The 17,054-nt window shown below is 42.2% G+C and overlaps 1 protein-coding gene across 2 annotated transcripts; it reads left to right on the top strand.

Annotated features, from left to right (window-relative positions):
• The first annotated feature begins 200 nt into the window (after positions 1-200).
• CUNH6orf62 (chromosome unknown C6orf62 homolog) lies at positions 201-15,513 on the top strand. 2 transcript variants are annotated; one of them, XM_039216726.1, is made up of 5 exons: positions 201-1,277; positions 4,844-5,020; positions 5,876-5,998; positions 10,056-10,190; positions 14,153-15,513. In XM_039216726.1, the coding sequence occupies exons 1-5, from the start codon at positions 1,236-1,238 to the stop codon at positions 14,276-14,278; spliced, it is 603 nt and encodes a 200-aa protein (XP_039072657.1). In that variant the 5' UTR covers positions 201-1,235; the 3' UTR covers positions 14,279-15,513. The 2 variants fall into 2 exon arrangements, with proteins under 2 accessions (XP_039072657.1, XP_039072656.1); XM_039216725.1 differs by lacking the exon at positions 201-1,277 and adding an exon at positions 1,300-2,626.
• The last annotated feature ends 1,541 nt before the right edge of the window (positions 15,514-17,054 follow it).

Raw genomic sequence — 17,054 nt, 5'->3', positions numbered from 1 at the left:
TCACCCTTGGGACAGCTGCTTCAGCCGCTCTGCTGCCGCCCTTCTTTCCTCCCCGCTTGACCGCCGCGGAACACCGCCCGCCCCCAGGCTTCCCCCCCCCTCGCTCTGCGCAAATGGTGGCGGCCCGCGCGCGGCGCAGCCGCAGAGGGTTCTGGGCGGTGCCGCTGAGGGGCGTGTGACGCAGCGGCCGTCGCTGCCATTTTAAGTTGTTTGTTCTTGCTCCGCTCCTCAAACGCGACTCTGCCCCGGACCCGGGAGGCGCCCGAGGCCGCCGCCGTTTCCGCAGCCAGCGGTTGGGGGCGAACGAGGCTGTGCCACCGCGGACGCTCACCCTCCGCTTCGGCTCTGCCCCCTCCGGGTCTCCTCGACCTTCCTTCCTTCCTGAGAGCCGGAGCCCGCCCGTGGGGGGAAGAAAGACTCGAGAGCAGATGCTTGAACTGAAATAACTTTATTTTGGGGGGTTTGCTTCGCTGACAGACCCCGTAGCGCAGGGCTCCCCTCCCCTTCCTCCCCTCCCCCTCCGCCGCCGGTACCAATCCCACCCCTCTTTCTCCTCCTCTTTCGATCTCTCTCTCTCTCCTCTCTCTCTCCTCTCTCTCTCTCCGCCGCCGCCGCCGCCTCCGCGTCCTTCCCTCCGCCGCCGCCCGGGGCGCCGAGCCAGACTATGGGTCCCAGGTGGGGGCTGAGCGGCGGCAGCAGCGCGGGCGGCCCGGTCACAGTGCGCACTGCAGCGGGGATGGAGGGGCGCAGTTGGCTGGTGGTGTTCTCTTGACATGGCTCCCGCCCGAGCTGCGAGCAGCGCCCCCGCCGCCGCCGCCTCTTCTGCCGCCGCCACCGCTCCGCCCGCAGGCTGCGGCTAGAGGGCCCGAGCCCCGCCCGAGCGTCGGTCAGTGAGTCCCGGTCCGCGCGGGGACAGGGAGGGCACTTCCCCGCCACCCGCCCGCGCCGCCTCGGTTCCACCCCCCACCCCCTCGGGAGCCCGACTAATGACCCCGCCCTGAACTAGCCAAACTCGGGAAACATGGTCTGTTCAACGTGAGAGCGAGCGAGCGAGCTTAATCCGGGAACTTCAGGGTTTTGGTTTTTGTTTCTTCTTTTGGGGGGGGGGGGCTGGGCTGGGCGTTCTTTAAAAAGTAATTCATATTAACACAACTGTTTTCTTTCTTTCCCACTGATCCTTCCCATTTACCCTCTCCCGCCTCCTCTACCCGGGCGGGAATTGTTTCCACGATGAAATGAGTGAGAACCCGAGTGCTCCTGTGTCTCCCGTGGTGCGAGTGAGTCGCTGCCGCTGAAGGCGAAGGGTGGGGGTGGGACCCGGGGGGTGGAAGGCAGGTGGTCCCGGGCGCTGCCTGGGGTCTGGGAGAAGAGCCCACCGCCTTTGCCTCAGAAATGCTCGCCAGGAGATAAGTCGCGCTCCCCGCGATCTTGAACGGGGGTCAGAGTCCGAGGGAAGGCTCCCTTGGGGAATGTAGGGCTGGGGGCGTCGGGATCCCGGGCATCAGTCAGGTCCCACCGCGGAGCCGGAATAACTTTTCTCTCGTACTATCACCCCCTTCCTTCTGCCATCATGATCTTCCATGGCCGCCGCGTTAGCAGTCGCCTGAGGGTGAAAATGTGGGTGATGGGGAAGTTGGTCATGACTCCGCTGTTTTTTCTCATGGCTCCTTTGGGCAACAGCTGTCCGCCCCCGGTCTACACTGTAGTTGATTGCAGGGAAACCCTGTACCTCGCCCCTTCCTTCTCTACCGATTTTGCACTCTTCTCTTTGCTTACCACCAAGTGTAATCAATAACAAGCACTGGCAATACACAGCAATAGTGGAGTCGGGAAATAACTTCGGGATCGATTAGGTGCCGCAGCCATGGGTCTGGCCGGGTGAAGCCCAATTGGATATTTCGGTTTCGTCCACCTACCCTGTTCCTGTGTTTTGGGAGGGGGGTTTGGGTTTTTCTTTCCCCTCTTTTTCTTTATAATTTTTTTGTTTTGGTATTTGGAAAGCAGGGATCATTACACTTTCCCCCTCCCCGTTCCTTTTCATAACCCCTTCTCTAAAAGAGGGGGAAGAAATCCGGATGGATTTGAAGGATTGGACTGGTGTCAGCTGTGTTTTATTGCACACCTAAATCCTGATTATAGGCTTTTCATTGCCCCCAGAGCCTTTATTTTGGCATTTAAGCCAAATGCGTTTTCCAAAAAGTTAGTTCCAAGTATTTTCTCCTCTCTGTCTTTCCTTCCTTCCCTTCCTCTTTCCCCATAACACCCAAGTTACTGTCAAACATGACTGGACAGCAGCTTTTGTTTCTTGACCCTGTAATATGACAGTCTGCTAATCTTGCCAGAAGGTGCAGTTTTTGGGTTACAGTCGTGATTTTAGCTATTCAATCATATTAGCAGGAAAAAAAATGACTTGTTTCTGTTGTACTTGAGTCTTAAGAAAAAGTGCCCATAGTTTAGTGACAATTTCCAAAGGCTTTAGTACCACCTGTATTTCAAAATGGGGGACCCAAACTCCCGGAAGAAACAAGCTCTGAACAGACTACGTGCTCAGCTTAGAAAGAAAAAAGAATCTCTAGCTGACCAGTTTGACTTCAAGATGTATATTGCCTTTGTATTCAAGGAGAAGGTAATTTAAAGTTCTTAATGTGAATTAGCACAAGTGACTTTTCTAAGTGTATATTATCTGTTACCCTTAAATGACTGCGCGTTAGGTTAAAGAGTGGTTGCCAGAAGTCTACGAGCGCGCATTACCTTGGACTTTACCTTGGATTCTCTGCACCAGCGGTTGCAGGGAGCTCCCCGTGGAAGGCTGGAGGCGAGGTTTGGAAATGACTCTGAAGCTTAGTAGGGTCCATTTTTAGTTAACCTGGGGGAGCAACGTGGTAAAACTCGCATTTCTGTTTTACAGTAAATTTCATTTCTGTGGAGTTACATAAAGAACATTATTAACTGAGTTGAAGGATGGTCTAATGAATAAAGTAGGTCGTTTGAAAGTGGTAAACTAGAATCAAAATGATTATGTGCTTAAAGTAAGTAGTCTGTTCAACTTGCTAAAGATACCTTTTCTCTTGGTACAGTTAATGGAATACAACACACTTTAATTTTCAGGAACAACTAAAGACTGTAATGGTTAGTTTGTGTTTAGAAGTGCAACTTATTAAAATTCAAAAGACCTAAAGAAATCTAAGTTTTGAGGGGGTGGTGAATGTAATCAGAATTAATTCCACCATTAAATGGCAAATAATTAGTTGTGAGTAGTCAAGGAGAACATGATAAAAGCAGTATTATTATTATTTATTTTCTTTTTTTGCAACTTGTTCAGTTTCTTAAATGATCTGTTTGAGATGAGATTAAGTTATGAATATAAGGAAATGCTGCTTTAATTTTTGCACGCAAGTAGTGAGCTAATTTCGGACCAGAAATAGATTTGTTGTGTGGCATCTATGTAGCATTCGGAAGTTTCCTGGGTATTTGCCCCACTCTTAAAACTCTTAAAGGCTATCCGTGCGGGCACACCTTTGTTTTATTGTGCTTCATGGGTATTTTGACTTATATAAATTGACAGTTTGCCGAAACCCTGGATTGAGTAAGTCTTATCAGTGCCATTTTCCAACAGCATCTGTGCACTTCATGTCTCTGTCACATTTGGGTAATTCTAGAAATGTTTGAGGCTTTTTTAAATCATTGTATTTGTTCTGGTGATCCGCGATCAGTTATTACTACTTGCTGAAAGCTCAGGGGAACGTTAACATTTTTTAGCACTATTTTTCAATTAAGGTATGTGCTATTTTTTTTTTTTTTTTTTTTTTTGGACATAATGCTTATTGCACATTTACTAGACTACAATGTAGTGTAAACATACATTTTATGTGCCCTGGGAAACCAGACAACTAATTTGACATGCTTTACTGTGACATTAGCTTTATTGCTGTGGTCTGGAACTGAACCCACGATATCGCCAAGGTATGCCTGTATTTAAGAATGCTCTTGGCTCCTGGAGTATAGCTCTGCAAAGTTGTTTGTTTTGAGGTAATTGTCTAGAGATTGGGTAATACCAGGGATTTACTTCTCAGTTTTTTTCTTTGTTAATACATTGATTGCAGAATTGAGAAGATCAGATTTTAATTGAAGGTATTTAAGTTCAGTAGAAATAAGTCCAAGATACGCATGGTGAGGTTAATTCTTTCATTTAATACAGAAGATGCATCTAGCTTTAACACCATGACAACCGGTGCTTACTGTGAATGAACAGGACCCAGGCTGTTGTCCTGAGTCCTTCATAACGTTAACCTAAATTGATGAACACTTGGTCACAAGTTAATTTGAAACTTAATTTGGTAGTCTTTTTTTCCCCTTGCTTCATTCATTAATTGACATTTGTTATATAATATCTAAAAGCAGTAATGAGTTAAAAAAACAACAGTCTGTACACTTTGTCTTTAAACTGCTGAGATTTTAATTTACCTGTACGTAGAGTCAGTTAAAAAAAAAAAGTACATGAAGAGTAAACAACTTTTTTTTTTAAGCATTAGGTGTGTCTAGTGGTTTGTCTTTCGCAGTGTTTAAAAAATACTACTGTTTAAAATAAGGTACCTGTTATGGATATTGTAAAAGCGTGCAGTAAAACATTCTGATTCTAGCCTGTGTGTGGTGGGGGCAATAGGGGCTGGAGGAAGAACAGAAGGGTCCATCTATTTGTAAATCTGACTTTTCATCATAAAAGTTACTTCAGTTAATAATTTTATTGTGTTAGAATAAGGGTACATGATACTGTAATATGCATTGGGTGTTAAAAAACTATGTGCTACTGGTGGGTTAATAATGTCTGTCTTTTTCCTTTTAGAAGAAAAAATCAGCACTTTTTGAAGTGTCTGAGGTTATACCAGTTATGACAAATAATTATGAAGAAAATATCCTGAAAGGTGTGCGAGATTCCAGCTATTCCTTGGAAAGTTCCATAGAGCTTTTACAGAAGGATGTGGTACAGCTCCATGCTCCTCGATACCAGTCTATGAGAAGGGTAAGTCTGTTTTTCAGTCCTGACTTGGTAAGTTTTTTCAAGTTAAGCTTGCATTTTTCCCCTCTAAGAAATGGGGAGTTACTGTGGTCATGAGCCCCTTTAAAAGTTGACTTCAAATAAAATGTGGATAACTTTTGCTTGTGGTATTATGCCATAGTGGTGTGTATTATTGCTGTGAATGTTTTATATTACTGTTCATTGGATTTTCTTTTTGGGGAGAGAACTGACCTCCTGCTCCTTGTAAATAAAGTTAAAGTAGAAGGAATTGCTGCTTCCAACCTCCTAAACTTCTGCAACTCTTTGGAAATTAGCATGAACATACTGGAACTAACTGATCTCCACAATTAGTCAGGTGGGGGGAGGTTAGACCCATGTACTTGTCTGAAAGGTTTATTGGCCTTTGAAAATTAATACGCTGGACTATGATAATAAGGAACAAGAATGGAGAAGATCGTTTACTGTAAGTATATAATACAGATACCAAGACAGCTTTGCTTAAATATTAACTAGGTTTTTCTTTTGAAGAATGGAAATAAAAATACAGGGACTTAACAAAAAAATCAGCTTCAGTTGGAATTTGCACCATGTGCTGATTAATTTAGGTCTTGATATGAGGAACATTGGACGAAGTACATGGACTCTACAAGATAAAGATTAGAAATAGGCCATGGGCCGGTCAGATTATGTACTGTGCCATTACTCTTGCCTCTTGATAGATAAAATGATACTTCATGGATCTTCTGTACTTGTGAAGTGTTTTTGTAATCAAACCTATAATTTGTGACATTCATTGCTTGTTACAGCTTTGTTTCTTTGAAAGTAATTTTTTTTTTTTTTTTTTTTGTCATTTTATAGGATGTAATTGGCTGTACTCAGGAGATGGATTTCATTCTTTGGCCTCGGAATGATATTGAAAAAATTGTCTGTCTCCTGTTTTCTAGGTGGAAGGAATCTGATGAGCCTTTTAGGCCTGTTCAGGTATTTTATTCTAAGTGTGGTGTGTGCTTAAGTGAGTAAATAGGGCCTAACTTAAGACATTAAAAAAAAATTTTTTTTTTAATGTTTTTTAATTTATTTCTGAGAGAGAGCGAGACAGCGTGAGCAGGGGAGGGTCAGAGAGAGAGGGAGACACAGAATCCAAAATAGGCTCCAGGCTCTGAGATGGCTGTTAGCACAGAGCCCGACGCAGGGCTCGAACCCACGAACTGTGAGATGATGACCTGAGCCGAAGTCAGACACGTAACCGACTGAGCCACCCAGGCGCCCCAACTTAAGATATTTTTTAAGAATATGCTTTCTAATCCATTTTAACTCATGAGTTGCTCTCATCTATTTGAAATTTGTGATGCAAGAGGAGAAAGCATTTGGTGACAATCTGTTGAGAATAAAAGGTGGTCCTAACTACCCCAGTGTGTCTTTGAAATACCGGCCAGAGAAAACGATTCAGGGTAGATATTTGTTGATTTATAGAGGAGCCCGTGAATGAACTTCAGAAGATTCTCCTCTGAAATAGTATACCTACCCATCTGGTTCTCAGAGGAGTCTGATCTAAGAAATGAGTTAAATCCTATTCTGAAAGTAGATTTGTATATAAATTGTACAAGAGAGAAGTAAATCTGGTAGTGGTGGTAAAGTAATCTTCCTGGGCATCCTGCTAACTTTTGACTTGTCACTTGAGGTACTAGACAGTTTGTAGTGTTGAAGAGCATTTGCCCATGTGGCAGTAATCCTGATTTTATATATAGTACCTTTGTATGCATTGGAAAAGGTACGGTAATTGCCACCAGAAAGCTAATATGGTTAGTTCTAGGTCAGGTATGGCTAACTTTTATTCTACATGTATGTATATTTCATACATACATTGATCATATTTTTACTTATAATAAAAATAAATATGAGAATTATCACTGAAAAAATTTGCATTTATCCATTCCTATGAAGTATGGTGCCTTTGTGTATGATAGACAAATTGGTATTCTCCACCTGTCCCCATGGTAATGTTCTACAAAACAGCTCAAATAAATTCATCGTTCCTTTTTCTAAGATTCACTTGACAGAAATAAGTTCTAAACATATAGCCCTAAGTATGGGTGAAAGTATTGTGTATTCGTGTTTCCCTTTAGTGGACACACCTAACTCCTCCTGAGTGTGCTGGAGAATAGAAGTTGAGTGTGAAGAGCAGGAACGATGGGGCGCGTTCATAGTTCTCCGAGCAGGTCCTACGCACCCCTGTAACAGCTCTCCAGAAGCACGGGAAGGGCTTTGTTGTCATTCAGAATTTTTCCCTGGAAGATTTTTGGTTCACTTCTCCTTGTTTTTTTAAAAAATTTCCAATAATCTTCTCTTTCCCTCTGAGACCTTATTTGGGATAGTTGTGTTAAAATAGTCTTGTCTCAAGTATAGTGGTGTTTGAGAGCTGACTGTGCTAGGCTGTCTCCTGAATGTATACATTGAGTCTTCATCCGTATAGTTACTATTACAGACGGCAGCCTCCTTTTGCAAAGGAAGCCACTGAGGCAGTTGGAGGTGAGGTGAACAGCCCACAGTCCTGCAGCTTAGTGGCAGTCAGGACATAAGGCCCGTAGAGCTCGTGCTCTGAATTTGCTACTCCATACTGTGGGAAGTGCTCTGTTTTATAAAGAAGATTGTGGACTTAATATAAACACCATATAGGATAAAGTAATACTGTGTAAGTTTAAAGTTCAACTGCAGGAAACAAGTTAACAGTGTAAAGATGAACTTCCTTCCCCTTTAACTTAAAATAAATGAGTATCATGAATAAGTCCTAAATATAAATTACTTAGTTCTTGAGGAAGTGAAAGAAGGAAAGGTAAACTTTAACTTGAAAACTTTTTTTTGTTTTTTTTTGATTCTTTCACTCTTGAAGCACTTTAAAGTTTGAATAGTAAATGAGATTTAGTGGGAACCCAAGTAAAGGTTGTTTTTCAGTAACAAGTTCTGATATATCCAGAGTACTAGGAGGTACACGACACATTAAAATCTCTCTCCTTCCTCTTTAGCCCTGACTGCGCTTGCTGTTTTAGTTCTTCCATCACAGTATTCACATATTTTCTTACTTCTGGGCGTTGTTTTCATGCTGCTGCTTGGAGTTTTCTTTTTCGTGGGGACTGTTCCTTCCCAAATCTTTGTTTATTCCATAGGATAGAATTGAAATGCCATAGAAATAATAGAAGCCCTTTTTTAGTCTCCCTGAAATCTCTCTTCATTGTGATGTTCTACGGGCTGCATTTTGCTTCAAGGAATGAATACTTGAAGCTTTCTTACTTGAACAGTATTTTTTTTTCTTAATGTTTGTTTATTTTTGAGAGAGAGGCAGAGTACAAGCAGGGGAAGGGGCAGAGAGAGAGACACACACACACACCCCCACACAGAAAGAAGCAGGCTCCAGGCCCTGAGCTGTCTGTATAGAGTTTGACGCAGGGCTTGAACTCAAGTACATGAGAGAATGACCTGAGCCAAAGTTGGATGCTCAGCTGACTGAGCCAGCCAGCCCCACTTGCTTGAACAGTATTTTAATTTTGAGACACTTATGCTTAATGTTGGTCCTGTTTCCTGGAATGGCATTTTCCAAGTTACCTTTTCTTCGTGCTTTCCCAGGGAAGATTGTCCCTTCTCAAGGCCCACTCCACGGTCATTTGCTAATACTGCCTACAGTGCCCGCTGTGTTAATTATTTCTCTCTCCTTCACAGAGCACTTTGAAGATAGGAACTCTGTTTAGGGTTTTACAAATAACCTCATCTTAGTCTAGGAAGCAGTTGAAGCAAGTTAGGTTTGATATTTGCATGTGCTTGTCCTTTTGAGCTCTGTAAGAGCCTTTAATAACCTTATTCGTATTTTCATATTCGTACTTTTCATATTCATAAATATTTGAATTTGTGCAGAGGTACACTTGAATATCATATTTACACGTACCAGTATGTGAGGGTGGCATATCATGTTATGTTACAGCGTAGAACAGAAGCTGGGTGGTCAATTCTAGATTGCAGGAACTGATGATTTTTCCATGTTAGTATTTCCTACTGTCTTGACAGAAGAGAATAAAAGTTGTTTGAGTAAAACAGATTAACAGTCTTTTTTAAAATAATTGAACATTGTCTAAATATGACATTCTTTAAGGTTTCTCTGCTTTTTGAAATCTCCACTAGCCCGGTTGTTTCACCCAGCACTTAGTCTCTCCACAGACATTTCGTGGGAGGATGGAGCTGGTCTTCCTCATGTTAAAAGAGTAAAAGGATGTTCTGATTTGAGAATACTTCTTCCTAAATTAAAATTTTTTTTCATCTGAAAAAAAAAACATAAAAACATCTTTCTAATTTTGAGGGGTTCATATATCCTCAAATCCATCTGTGTCAGGGCTGGACACACCTTTCAGGTGTGGGCTTTACGGATCATTTAATCCTGTTAACTGTCCTGCTGGGTTAGAACCTGAGCAGAAGCTGAAGTTTAGAAAAGTTAGGGGATGTGTACAAGTCACAGAAGTAGCGAGATGTGCACCTGGGATTGAAGGCATTTCTTCACAACAGCCAACTGTAGTGTGTTCTTCATAATGAAGGGGGAGGGAGGTGTCATTGGGCCTAATTATAAGTATTCCGTTGGGGGGCACCAAAGTGCTATGTTGGGAGTCTTGAACCATATAGGTTTGAAAATCTAGTTTTATAGAATTTGGCCTAAAATCATTGAAAATTAGGACCTAGTCATTCTAAGGCAGAGTTTTTCTTGGTGGTCAAATTTTGTAAAGGAGTGCTATTAATTAGAACTTTCTGTGATAAAGGACATGCTATGTATCTCAACAGACTGTTCAGAATGGTGGCCACTGGCCACATGTGATTATTGAGAATTGAGATGTGGCTAGCATTCGTGAAGGACTGAGTATTAAATTGCATTTAATATATTAAGTGTGAGTAGGCACAGTTGGCTACCATATGGCACAGCGTGACTCTATGCCTATTGATGCAGTAGATGTTTCAGGTAGGGTCATGTCTGTAGTTACGTGTAAATATGTTTGTTAATTAGGCCAAATTTGAGTTTCATCACGGTGACTATGAGAAGCAGTTTCTGCATGTACTGAGCCGCAAGGACAAGACTGGGATTGTTGTCAACAACCCTAACCAGTCAGTGTTTCTCTTCATTGACAGACAGCACTTGCAGGTAAGCGTTTTTTAATTTTTTTTGTTTTCCTTCTTAACTCATTTAAAATGCTTATTCGTTAGGGGCGCCTGGGTGGCTCAGTCAAGCGTTTAGCGTTCTTGGTTTTGGTTCAGGTCATGATCTCACAGTTTTGTGAATCTGAGCTATGTGGAGCCTGCTTGGGATTCTCTGTCTCCCCCTCTCTGCTCCGTCCTCACTCCTGTTCACGGGCTCACTCGCTCTCAAAATAAATAAACTTAAAAAAAAAAAAAAAAACTTGTTAGCAAACATTTTTTTAAAATGTTTATTTTATCTTTGAGAGAGAACGAGTGCAAGTGGGGGAGGGACAGAAAGAGAGGGAGACAGGCTCCGAAGCAGGCTCTGCACTGATCGCAGAGAACCTGATGTGGGGCTCGAACTCACAAACGGGGAGATCCGGCTGAGCCAGCCAGGCATCCCAGCAGACTATTTTCCATACGTGTTAATTAATTAATTCTGTTTTGCCGCTTCAAAACTGCATGATTTTTGAAGTTCTTTAAAAATCAAAAAATCAGAAGCTATCCTGGACCTTGTTCTAGAACAGTGGTTTCCTGCCGTATGCTTGCTGCAAATTGGAACTACCTGGGAGCTTTGAAAAGTCATGATGCCGGTAAACTCCAGTAAACTTAAAACAGTAGCGGTTTAATAAACCCTGCGGTAGAGCTTTCTGATGTTGAGGATGGTCAACAGATCATAGCAGATTCTTAAATATGTAGATTCTCAGGCCCTACCTCAGTGCTCCTCGATCGGAATCTATGTTCTGAACAAAATCCTCAGGTAGTCAGTAATATATTAAGCTTTGAGAAGCTCTAGCCTCAGATCTTTTAAATAAAACTCTGGAGGCGCCTGGGTGACTCACGGTTCCTGAGTTCCAGCCCCTTGTCAGGCTCTGTCTGGAGCCTGCTTCGGATTCTGTGTCTCCCTCTCTCTGCCCCTACCCTGCTCGCTCTCTGTCTCTCAAAATGAAGACATAAAGAAAAATTTTTTTTAAAGAAAATTATTTTTAAAAATCTGAAGGGATAAAATACATCTGTATTTAATAGATCTAAATGTGTTTTAAATAAGCACTTTTCAATTTAAGCAATGCAGGTATTCCTGATTATTTTTTATTCTGTACAACATTGTCTCCTCAAACCTAAACCTGAGTATCATCATTTAGAATTTATAACAGATGTTTTGTTTTTAACCTTTAAAAATAGCATCATTTCAATTACCATTCATTCAGCAAATGAATGCTTGCCAGCGGCTGTACACCAGTGGACACAATCGACAGCAGTCTGTCATCGAGGACTCCCGTCCTGCGATGGGGCCGGGGGGGTGGGGTGTGCAGTTCACCAGTGACGAGTGCTGAAGTTCATTTCAGTGGAGGCATTTCATACAAGTAACAGAAAAACCATATGTCTTGGGTGGGTTTTGGGGGTTCTCTTTTCTGTTTCATCTTTACCTTAGCTCTCTTATGGTGGCTATTTTGAAGTTGCTTAATTTTTCTTTTTTAACTACTGGTGGTGTACTTTCATTTGAGTAACTTATTGAGATAATACTGGATAGCAGGCTCTTGACTTAATATTATGGAAGCCACAACAGAAAATGAGAAGAATGTAAGCTGAGAAGAAGGGCAGAGTGGGAGAGAGAGAATATTAAGCAGGCTTCACACTCAGCTCAGAACCCAGTGCAGGGTTCAGTGCCACAACCCTGGGATCATGACTTGAGCCAAAATTAAAAAGTCAGACGCTCAACTGACTGAGCCACCTTGGTGTGCCCCATTATCATACGAATATATAGATCAATAATACTATATAGAAATGGCTAATGGCTTGAAGGAGTAACTTCACTAAGTAAGTAGTAAGTTTTCTCCTGTTTTATATCAAGGTCAGATGTTTGTGCTTTATGAAGCAGATAGCTTGAATCCTTTTAATGAAAAAATTGTAAGCTCATCAGCTAAGCTGATGTTGTAGGTAGGGTGACCAGCTGTCTGTCTGTCTGCAATGCCCTGATTTGTGCATTGAAAGTCCCAAGTCCTTGGGGCGCCTGGGTGGCTTAGTCGGTTAAGCGTCCGACTTTCGCTTAGGTCACGATCTCGCGGTTCGTGGGTTCGAGCCCCGCGTCGGGCTCTGTGCTGACTGCCAGCTCGGAGCCTGGAGCCTGTTTCAATCTGTGACTCCCTCTCTCTCTGACCCTCCCCTGCTCATGCTGTCTCTCTCTCTCTCTCTCCTAGAAATAAATAAAACATTAAAAAAAAAAAAAAAGAAAGTCCCAAGTCCTAGGAACCCGAATCTTGGGCAGCGTGATGGCTGATGTCCATGCTCACCGTAGATGCATCTGGTCTCCAGCGCTCTTAGGTGCCTCTCCCACTCAGGCTGTCCCTGGGCTTCCTGACCCACAGCTGAGTGGCCATACTTGGCCCATAACGAGGAATGAGGGACCTGACTGGCTGGCGACACTGCGCATTAGGTTCCATCCTTGCAGAGCTGGACGAACGTGAGCTCCCGGCACCCTCACAACAGGCCTGGGAGGCGTAGCTCTTGTTACTCTCGTTTTAGAGGGGAGGAAACCAGGAAACTGAATTAGTTGATCAGAATCCTCTAGCGGAGATCTTGTGTCCTTCATCATCATCATACAAGATGTATAAAAAGAGCTAGACCAACTGCTAATTTTGGAGGGAATGTGGTGGAGAGGCACGTGCCTGGAGCCTGGGTTCTCAGCCACATGCAGCCGCTTACTGGCTATGAAATCTTGGACAGGGAACTTCTGTGAGCATGGGTGTTTTTTGTTAAATTGTGCAAATGATATTCATAAGGTTGTTGGAGCATTTAAATTGAAAAAAATAGTGGCACCCGGGTGGCTCATTCGGTTAAGCGTCCGACTATTGGTTTTGGCTCAGGTCATGACCTCATGGTTTTGTGGGTTCGAGCCCCATGTCGGGCACTGCACTGGCAGTGTGGAGCCCAATTGGGATTCTCTGTCTCCCTCTCTCCCTGGCTCTCCCAAATCATGCACCCGCATGCTCTCTCTTTCTAAAAGTAAATAACCTTAAAAAATTTCTTTAAAGTGAAAAAATGTACATGCATTATGTGGTTTATTTATATATGGAAGCTGATTTTTTTTTTCTTAAGGTGCTGTAGTGAACTTTGAAGGTGGGCAGGTCTGGGTTTATTTAGATTGCATCTTCCGCTTACTAGCAGTGGTGCTCTGTGCAAGCACCTAACAACACACTTGGCATAAATTAGATGTTAAGTAGTAACTATTTATTTTAATGTTTGAGAGGGAGAGCTGGGGAGGGGCAGAGACCGAAGGGAAGAGAGGACCCCAAGCAGGTTTTGCACTGTCTGCACGGAGCCCAGCGCCGTTTTCAGACTCCCGAACCAGGGAGCTCATGACCTGAACTGAAATCAAGAGTTGGACGTTCAACTGACTGAGCCACCCAGGTGCCCCTAGTAACTGCTTTTCAAAAATAGTAACTAAAGAGTTTTATTCCTCTGGCAATACTTTCGCTTTCTTGCAGTCCTTTACCCCAGGTTATGCTTCAGTCTTTTTTCCCTACTTCTAATCTTCCACTGTGACACATTTGTTGTCTTTCTGTCCACGGACTGTGGCTTCAGATTTCTGCTTAGATCTGTCTCTCTGGCTTTTAACCTTAATTTCCTTTAACAAGTTGTCCATGGTTGACTTTTCTGATTTTCAATTTTTTGCTTTAAATAAACTCTATAAACATTTATTTAGTTTATAAATGTTTATTCTTTCTGTATTTATCTGGCAAGGTTTTGTCTTTCTGACTAGACTGGTTCCTGTGGGTACAAGACCATAATTTATTACCTTAGTCTGTGTGCTTCAGTCCTGTGTTCATAACTGCTTAATAGAATTATGGGAGATTGACTTCATGTGACAGTTGATCGACTCTGTAAACGTCTTCTTTATTAAGATTATTAAAATGGTTCCCCTTCCAGACTCCAAAAAACAAAGCTACAATCTTCAAGTTATGCAGCATCTGCCTCTACCTGCCGCAGGAGCAGCTCACCCACTGGGCAGTTGGCACCGTAGAGGATCACCTCCATCCCTACCTGCCGGAATAGAGGACTGGCCAGCCAAGTGGAGACGATCAGAGTGCAGCAGCAGTTTGTTTTCTTGTTTTCTTACACTTTATTTCAGAGTTTAAAGAAAATGGACTCATGCACAGAACACTATGCATTTTTGAAACTTGTTCATCCTGGATTTTTTTTTTTTTTAATTGTGTCTCAGAACTGAAAACCAAGTAGGTGTCTTCTGCACGGACTGTGAAAGGAGCTGCTCTGCACGTTTGCTGCACTGCATCAGCGTCTGCTAAAAATGTGAAACGGAAGGACCGTGTACACTGAAATGCTTACATGTATCTGAAAGCACAAGGTGATACTCGTTTTTGATGGTCTTTCCATTTGTGCTGGTTTTTGCCTCTCTGACCTCTGTCATCGGTATTTAGAGGGTAAGACATGAATGTAAAAGGCGTACATAACATTTAAAGAAACCGAATAGCTTTGCCGTAATCACCGTTGTTCCAGAGCACTGTCAGATTCATTCAGTGACCACAAGTGGTTGTTTAAAAAATAAAATAAAATAAAATACAACCACGGGAAAGAAATCTTTTAAGGGAAAAAAAAAAGCATCTCATTGTAGGCATTCTTGCCTCATGTTTTACTGGGCCATGTTTGTTTCCTGGTACTCATAAATGTATGTATTTTATTTCCAGATCTCTTTCCCCGAGTTGTTATAAAAGAGTATTCTGCTGAATGTGGATACGGTCAGACACATGAAGGCAGATCTGGAGTCTGAAGTAGTGAACGCAGCTGTAAAACTGAGAAGTCCATTCATAGCTGCAGAAACCATGCTAGGGAGAGGACTTTCCTTTTTGGTTTTTGTTTTTTGTTCTTAAAGAGAAGAGGTTTTTATTACAAAGAATACAGTGAATTGTGCAGAAATACTGGTTTCTACACCGTCCTAAAGGAAAACTTAGGAGGGTTTCTTGGACTAGAAAAAAGTTATTAAAGTTGGGATCTTAAATTGTTTAAAAAAAAACACAAAACATTGAGTGTCAAAGCTCTAAAAGCAGAACTCATTTAGTGCAATGAACATAAGGAAAGACTACTGTATAGTTTTTTGTTTTTTCTTTTTACTGAAGAGAAGCTTTGCTTACAGCTTGCACACTTTTATGGGGGTAAATCTGAATGATCGTACTCCTTTGGAGTAGAACTTAGTGCTTACTGGTTTCCAATTGTATTTAGCTTCTGGTTGGAATTTGAAAAAAAAAAAAAAATGAAAACCTAAATAAAATAGGTGAAAGTTCCCTGACTATTCAGGTGAATACACAAAACTTTGAAGTGGTAGCTTTTTTTTTCCCCAAGCCGCTGGGTAGGTGTTACTGATGACCTGGGGGTTATTTTACAGTCCATGATACATACACAGTGAATTCAGGACAGAAAACAGCAGCTGCATTTGTAATTTCAAGAATAGGAATCAAAGACATTTTGTAAGCTTTAACAGTTCTCAAGTTGGCCGTGTCCCTTGCTTCATGGAAAAGAAAAAGTTTTTTAAAGTAGGCGCCACATCCAGTGTGGGACTCGGACTCCCGACCCTGATTTCATGACTCGCACGCTCCACGAACTGAGCCAGCCAGGCACTCCCAAGAAATATTCCTAATTTCACAATGCTTTCACATGTTTCCTCATCGATTGAAAAATAGAATCTACTTGAAATAATGGCTTTGGTTGTTTCTCTTGGCGAGGTCCTGCCTGTAACTTCCACAAGCGAAGTGGAAAGGGTTACAGAGGTTTGGTAACCTGCCCAGGCTCACATCCGGAGTGGGCAAGGTTTAAACCCAGGCTGGCTGTGTGTAGGATCCAGTTCTACATTATCGTACTATGTTGAGTTATACTTGTAAATCAGTTTTTTAAGTTTTTATTTTAGAGTAAGTTTAGAAAAGTTGTAATACAGGAAACTCTTGTATAACCTTTACCCACGTCTTAGCCACATTTTCCCCCCACTTTTTCTACACATGTATTTATACGTTATTTCTGAACGACTTGAGCATTTGGTACATATCTCACAGGTACATCTTTATTCCTTACTTCCTAGTGCTTTAGCTTATGTCCCAAGTACAAGGATGTTCTTCTAGAACACAGTAGAGTTAACCGATTTCAGGAAATGTGGTGTTGATGTCCATATCCAGTTTTAATTGTCCTAATACCCTTGAGTCTTTTTAAACCATTGCATGTAGCTGTCACATCTCCTCTGATCTGAAACAGGCCCTTAGCCTTTGTTTAATGACCTTGGCATTTTTGAAGAGTAGGCTAATTTTTTTTTTTTAATATAAAGTGTTCCTCATTTTGCATTTGAATGCTGTTTCTTCACGGTTAAATTTTGAATTATGCATTCTGGCCAGCACACAATTTAAGTGACCTTACTCCAGTTAATATCCAGAAGTGCACTGTCAAGTTGCTCTTTGTTGATGTTAACTTTGATTGGTCAAGGTGGTGGCCTGTTTGTACATTGTAAAGTTACTGTTTTCCCCCCTTGAAACCAAGAAGCAATCTGGGAAGCAACATGGGAGTACCTTGTGCTTTATCAGGAGCACCACTGATTAGTTCTGATTTTTGCTGTAACCAGTCTTTCACTAGGATCACTACAAATTAGTAATTTTCCATGATTTGCCCTTTTCTCCACATCTATCAGCATTTTACAAGGAAGACCCCACCTAACTCTTTCATAGAGTATCTACCTAAATGGTGTGGATTCATTTTTCTCAAAGCTGCATAGTTTCCATGGCTCTTGCCATTTTAACTTGAACACTTGCTTGCTCTCAAGGCACAAGAAATGTTC

Source organism: Hyaena hyaena, unplaced genomic scaffold (assembly GCF_003009895.1).
Source record: "Hyaena hyaena isolate Hyena2069 unplaced genomic scaffold, ASM300989v1 scaffold_652, whole genome shotgun sequence".
In the NCBI taxonomy this organism is placed as follows: domain Eukaryota; kingdom Metazoa; phylum Chordata; class Mammalia; order Carnivora; family Hyaenidae; genus Hyaena; species Hyaena hyaena.
This window is presented reverse-complemented; position numbering and strand designations above follow the sequence as displayed.

What these genes read in the sequence shown, in the direction of transcription:
- CUNH6orf62 (XM_039216725.1), top strand. Translation starts at nt 2,498, where the DNA reads ATGGGGGACCCAAACTCCCGGAAGAAACAAGCTCTGAACAGACTACGT. An exon ending in GATACCAGTCTATGAGAAGG is followed by an intron (nt 5,021 to 5,875) that starts GTAAGTCTGTTT and finishes GTCATTTTATAG; the next exon opens with GATGTAATTGGCTGTACTCA. An exon ending in TTGACAGACAGCACTTGCAG is followed by an intron (nt 10,191 to 14,152) that starts GTAAGCGTTTTT and finishes TTCCCCTTCCAG; the next exon opens with ACTCCAAAAAACAAAGCTAC.